The sequence below is a fragment of the Euphorbia lathyris genome, chromosome 9 (genome assembly GCF_963576675.1).
Source record: "Euphorbia lathyris chromosome 9, ddEupLath1.1, whole genome shotgun sequence".
Lineage (NCBI taxonomy): Eukaryota > Viridiplantae > Streptophyta > Magnoliopsida > Malpighiales > Euphorbiaceae > Euphorbia > Euphorbia lathyris.
In genome coordinates this window covers 51,939,389-51,945,875 of record NC_088918.1, presented here as the reverse complement: position 1 = coordinate 51,945,875, position 6,487 = coordinate 51,939,389, and the positions used below count along the sequence as shown (strand labels likewise).

Sequence of the window (6,487 nt, the reverse complement as noted above, 5' to 3'; positions counted from 1 at the left end):
CGGATTGCGGATGTGTGTTGTCCATAACTCATGGTATTCCTTGTGCATGTGAAATTGAAAACATATTGATTCGAATACGCTGGTTAGTGTGGACTGCATCCATCCTTTTTGGAGAATCCTTGCTTTTGATGGTTTGAGTGACATACCAGCTACTGCTCCCGTATATGGTGATGGGTCCGAGGATCACCGATTTTTTTCACTCTCTTGTGGAAAAGGTTGACAAATTAGATCCTGCAATGGTGCGTAGCATATCTGTCTACATATATGATCAAATTAACCCGGATCAAGGCAGTTACAAAGAACTCGAGGTCAAAGATACAGTTAGGGGTAGACCAAAGGGGAATTCATCTACGAAGCGCAATCCGAGTGCATGAGAGTATAGTCAGGGTGCATGTGGCCGTGCTCGGTCTTCTACTTCGAGGAGTAGTCGTAGTCGAGGCCGAAGCTCATCGTCCTCTATACATAATAATAAGATGTCGGGTATTTATTATTTTCGTAATAAATAAGTTCATGTTAAAGTAAATATATTATTACTGACGAACTTCATATATTCATATTTGCAGCCGAATTTGATGCGAATATCAGCGGATACCAATATTTACATAGGGTTCAAGGACTCATGGTACCATATATTAATGGATACCTAGATGTTGTATCAGATGGTAACTGTGAATTTCGTGTTTTAGCCGACGCCATCACAAATAATCAGGAGGAGTGGAAGCTATTGAGAGTGCTTATAGAAAATAAGGTGCGAGCCCACCGTGATCTGTATGAGCTAATGTTCTAGAACCGAGTAGATGATGTCGTCACGCGTATTAGATGGGCATGAGCGGGGTGTGGTCAATCCCACTGGATGGTGAGTCTGGATGATTTATATGATGTTGCATCTGTGTTGAATGCAGTGATATTCCTTTTTACTACGCCACAGTTAGGATGTTGTACTATACTGCCGATACGTTCGGACGATGGAAGACCACCGGAGCGAGAGATTGTCATTTGTCATTTGGGGAGTTATGAACACTACATACGTCTTTATTTAAGACATGGATTTCCAGTGCCTCCCATTCCCGAACAATGGCATAGATTTTGTGATCCGAGTGTTCGTCACTTGGACAATATTTATGCTGATAGAAGAGCGGCTTGGACTAGATTACATTGATGTATATGAATTTAAGTGTTTTAATTGATAATATTTATTCATGAACTTATATTATTGTTACAGGTTTTAATTAAAATTGACGGGTTTTAATCGCCGATAAATGGGCTATTTCTTTTTTGCTCTCTCGACACGCGGGCGTGTGGCTATCACGCCTCACCACAAGGTAGGGCGTGATAGCCACACGCCCGCGTGTCTGGAGAGAAAAAATAGCCCATTTCCTACCCCAACACCTGAAAGGGTATTTTTGTCCTTTCACATGACTAGGGGTGGGAAATGGTGACTGGGTATAACAACACCCAAAAAAATAGAGCAATAGACAAATGAAAGAGCGAGAAGACTAGAGAAAAAGACGAGCAAAATAAAAAAAATTTGACCATACAAATGTAATAATCCGGTCCAATATCATATCAGGCTGAAAGGCCTATCAATTAAATTAAGGCAAATGATATATACAACCCTTAGGGTTGTATATAAGCATTAATTATTCACATATAACAATAAAAAAGAGAATTTTAATTTTAAAATAAGTATTTATTTGTATTGAAAATATAACAATCTATCGTGAATATATGCATTTAAATATTTAAGTATTTAAGTATCAATAAATTTTATGTATTGAAAAACTACATGAACACTAATAATAAGAATTTTTGGGTTTTATTTACAGCCCTAAGAGCTGTAAATATCGGAATCCTTAAATTAAAAGGGACTAAAAGTCTGTTTAGTTTATCCTTCATATTTAATGTTGCTGATAAAAACTTTATCAAACATTTTTTGTTTTATCTCCTCTTTAAAGGCAAAATGCAATTTTAGGAAATGGAGACAAATGGGTATTTTAGAAAAAATGAGAAAGAAAAAGGAAAGAAAGCCTCTTCACTTCCCACATATGAAAGATAATTGAAAATCATACTTATATAATTGCTTTCTAATCTTCTCCATATTATAAATAATAGTCGCTCCTATATTTTAACTATCTTTTAGTTCAATGGTTTCTTGACACTCCACCCTATTTAATTCCCACACAATTTAGGAAAAAGAATTTTCTTTTTATTATTAATCCCAATTCACTTCCATCTCACCACACAATTTAGGAAAAGGTTTTTCTTTTTATTATTAATCCCTATTCACTTCCATCTCACAACTACTGACCTTACGCCCTGTCAAGTTCAATTTCAATTGCGACTCATCCAATTTTCAAGATTTGAAGATAATACTTATGAAAACATGTAAATTTGTTAAGGATTAAGTGTTAAAAAATTTAGAATATATGTACAACGGTAGCCAAATTTGTTAACTCGCCTAGAAGCTATAAAAGGTCAGGACCAGCCTTGTAAGGAGTGGCGTCAAAGGATACCAATGAAGCAGAAATAAACTGAATCCACCGTTGAAAATGGAGATGAAGTTAATGGGGGTATACGAAATAAAGTATGTCACCAATACTTATGAATGTGTGAGGCTCAAGCAATGAGACTTAAAAATAAATCATAGAACAAACAGACAGGAAACAACAGAGAGAGGACAGAAGAAAAAAGGCAATCATATATACCTAGGAAATTTCCTATTAAAAGAATATATTATCTACATGGTGTTATAGGTAGTAATACCCACACCCAGTCTTATTCCCATGGATCCCCCACCCCAACCCAGTCTTACTCTTATGCAAAAACATATGGTGGGTGTAAGGGATAAGAATTAAAAAGCTATCCTATCAATTTATAAGCTCTTCCAAAAACAAGGAACCCAAGTGGTTAATGAACAACTGTTTAGCACATCACCTGGGAAGCATTTCTGTCACACTCTCTGGACTATCTAACTCAGTTGACAACACCAATTTCTTGCCTTTTTTCTTTACTGAAGATGATGTATCGCTTGAACTGCCTCCACCCGCATGCTGCGAGATACGGGTCCTGTACACTCCTGGTTCGGTTAGCGCCTTCTCATTGAGGTGGACATTCTTGGTTAACATCTCTACTACTTGCTTCATGTTGGGTCTTTGCTGTGCTGATGCTTGTGTACAAAAGAGTGCAACTTTAATGAACCTCATCACTTCATCCTCTGCATATTCTGTTATCTCTGGATCAACAACATCCAGAAGCCTTTCTTCATTCTTCAGTTTCCATGCCTACAACAACATTTTTATCCAAATCAGCACACAACCAATCTGCAAAACATTTCTTTACTCAACTTTCGAAGAAAAAAGAAGCAACATATGAATTATTAAGTTTGAAAAGATACCCATTCAACAAGAATCAACAAATCTACCCCAAATGCTGCTTTGCTGCTACTTCTCCCACTAATTATTTCAAGCATCAGTATGCCAAAACTATACACATCAGCCTTCTTTGTAAGTTGTCCGAGTGAAGCATACTCCGGGGCCAAATATCCCCTACAGAAATTGAGCGAATTATTAGTAAAATGGTACCGTTCTTCGCAGATGAAGCTAAATGGCAAGTAAAGTATACTTACACTGTCCCGGCCACACGAGTAGTAACATGAGTGACATTGTCAGGAAAAAGTTTTGCAAGACCAAAATCACCTATTTTCGGCTGTAAGTTTCCATCAAGAAGTATATTACTAGCCTTAATATCCCTGTGTACTATAGGTGGTTCAACCACTTCATGAAGAAATTCAAGCCCACTTGCAGTACCGATGCAAATAGCAGCTCTCGTGCTCCAGTCCATAGAAATATGTTTTCGTTTAGAACCTGCCATAATTATCACTAGACATTAGCATAATCGTTTTCGGTAGGTGAATCTGTTTGTGGTTGATAAAACATCCTTTTAAGTGACATGCTGACACCTAGTTTAAGAGCCTAAATGCCAAGGCAAGCTTAAGTAGCCAAGACATTAGCAACAAAAAAGTGCTAGTGAGTGAGCTAATTAGGTGCAAGAGTCAAGATATTCGAGTCTCAAATATTTACTAAGTAAAGAAGTAGTGAGACTGTTGTTCTCCATGTACTCGTATACTAGTATTCGGTTACTGTTCTCAACACAGCATCCAATGAGCTCAACAAGATTTGGATGCCTTATATTTGATATCATTGTAATTTCAGTCATGAACTCATTTTTTCCCTGCTTTGATTCTGCAGAAAGAGTTTTGATGGCTACTTGAGTTCCATCTCTTAACACGCCCTGCAAAGACACCACGAAGATACATTACCAAATTAATATCAGACAAGCCTAGAGAAAACAACTGATATGCTCTCTCTGTCCTCAACCATAGAATGAAAGGTCTCATGCTAAATGAAACTAAACTAATTGGCATCTGATTCTTCATTTGCAATGCTAATAAAGTCATAATCTCCACATTTTGTCTGTCTAAGAGACCAAAAAGCTGAGGTCATACATTCTCTCGGGCCAATGATGTTAAATTAGCAAGACTCCGTCTCATCTATAGGCCAGTCATGCCAGACAATAGAATTAAAAAGGAGATCCATCTACAATAAGAAAAACTGAATAAAATTTAAAATCACTCTCTAATTTTTGGATATGGCAGGTTAAATGCACATGTGGTCATTGATGTAATAGAAATATTTCACTACCGTACAAGAAAACTCAGAATCCTTTGATCATAGTGTTATTCTACATCTCAGCAAATAAAAATCTGAAAAGTTGGACTAATGATGCATCATCATCTCTAACATTGTTCATGTCAAATGAACAAGAATTTAAAGTTGTCTATGAATCAGGCATGTGAAAATCTATCTACTGTGAAACTGAAACCAATTCAAAAGCATGTGATTTACAAGTTGGAAAGTGAAGTTTATGATATGAATGACAATGGAACAAAAGAACTGTGACTTTTGAAATAAGAAAGCAAATAAGCAAAGCAAAAGGAATTCGCAGTTAGACTTGCTTACCCTGTAGACAACTCCAAAGCCGCCTCCACCAATTCTGTTTGATGGATGGAAACTATCAGTTGCCGATCTTAATGAATTATAAGAGAACACCCTCACATTGTTGGTGGCAATCTCTAGCCATGCACAAATCGAACAAACATCAATGATGAGATAATCCTGATCGATGGGAGCTAAGATACTCACCCAAATGTTGTATCAGAAATTGATAGCTGTAGTATAAAAAAAAGCATAGGCAAAATCAAGCATATGTTGTTACCTTGTTCTGGGGGTTGGTGGTTCTTCCCTTTACACGAATTTGAGAAACCAAAACAGGAGAAGGTCATTGCAACACAAATTGGAGGTCTCTAATCTCCAAAGCCAAACCCTTTAACCATACTTTCTCTATAACCAACTTCCTTTTCTGTATTTTATAGAAGAAACGAAAACACTTAAATAAAACCTAGGAAGAAAACAGTAACACAGGCACTAAATTCCAACAGCAGAAGTCAAAACACTGAACACAGAAGAAAAGAAAAGAAAGAATAAGAAAATGGTAATTAATTATAATTAAATATATAATAAGCAATGGTTTAGGTGAAGAAGAAAGAGTGGAAAAGGAAAGTGAAGAGTGGCAAAATGGCAGAAAAAGAAGGTTGAAGATGGAGAAAGTGTTGTGAAACGGGCATAAAAGTGATGATGGAGACATGATTTTAGTATATAAGGAAGAGAAGCCAACTACCACTTGGTTCGCATTTATATAGAGTGCCAAATGAAGGAAGTGACTTCGTCAACTGTTTTCTTTTCCTTTTCCTGGCCAATCTTTCTTTGACTTCACTTCCCTCGCTCCATATTTTATTCCTCGTTATTCTCTCCAACATTTATCCTTACAATCAAACAAATCATACAAACATGACTGATTATCCCAAGAATATAAACACGTTCATATGGCATGAGTCACAACTCAGAATTAGAGCTCGCGTGAATCAATTCTACCAACGGCTCAATTTCATTATCTTGATTAGGGAGATCAATGTCAATCTCATCAAAGATCAACATGTTATGACAATCTTGTCCAATCCCGTCAATCACGGACCAAATAGACTCGAGGGGTTACCGAACCCTGATCTGAGGGTACATGTTCGCCTATCAACAGGTGACACGTCACGTAGTACAACACGCTTCAAGACTTATAACCGCCTCCCCCTTCTAGATCACATTATGAATAGAGCAAGACATCCTCCAAGGTACACATTCATTCATTCGTATTCACTAATCTTATACTCTAGCTTTGATTTATTGTTGTGTTCATCCTCAAATCATCCCTAAACGCTAACTTAGGGATCCGAGCGGGTTAGTCGGACTTCAGTCCCTCCTTTGACCGTGTTTCTATCTTATTGCAAGCTCGCTTGAGGAATTACAGGATTTAGTCACATCAAATTTGGTGCGGTGAACGTGGATCAAACATAACCGTGACTCGTTTAAATAGTTCC

The 6,487-nt window shown here is 37.2% G+C and overlaps 1 protein-coding gene across 3 annotated transcripts; it reads right to left on the bottom strand.

The window, feature by feature from the left end:
* Positions 1 to 2,675: 2,675 nt before the first annotated feature.
* Positions 2,676 to 5,841, bottom strand: LOC136205406 (putative serine/threonine-protein kinase). Of its 3 annotated transcripts, XM_065995979.1 has the most exons (7): positions 5,737 to 5,841; positions 5,275 to 5,418; positions 5,019 to 5,188; positions 4,080 to 4,290; positions 3,626 to 3,863; positions 3,395 to 3,545; positions 2,676 to 3,281 (listed from the first exon to the last, which is right to left on the bottom strand). In XM_065995979.1, exons 2-7 carry the CDS (start codon positions 5,339 to 5,341, stop codon positions 2,931 to 2,933), a joined length of 1,188 nt encoding a protein of 395 aa, XP_065852051.1. In that variant the 5' UTR covers positions 5,342 to 5,418; positions 5,737 to 5,841; the 3' UTR covers positions 2,676 to 2,930. The 3 variants fall into 3 exon arrangements, with proteins under 3 accessions (XP_065852051.1, XP_065852053.1, XP_065852052.1); XM_065995981.1 differs by lacking the exon at positions 5,737 to 5,841 and having other exon boundaries at positions 5,275 to 5,700; XM_065995980.1 differs by lacking the exon at positions 5,737 to 5,841 and having other exon boundaries at positions 5,019 to 5,131; positions 5,275 to 5,698.
* Between the last annotated feature and the right edge of the window lie 646 nt (positions 5,842 to 6,487).

Excerpts from the sequence above, each read along its gene's own strand:
- LOC136205406 (XM_065995979.1), bottom strand. The coding sequence starts at position 5,341 with ATGACCTTCTCCTGTTTTGGTTTCTCAAATTCGTGTAAAGGGAAGAAC. Across the intron at positions 5,189-5,274 it reads CCACCAACCCCCAGAACAAG|CTCCCATCGATCAGGATTAT; the intron begins GTAACAACATAT and ends TGAGTATCTTAG. Across the intron at positions 3,864-4,079 it reads TCTCACTACTTCTTTACTTA|GTTCTAAACGAAAACATATT; the intron begins GTAAATATTTGA and ends TAATTATGGCAG.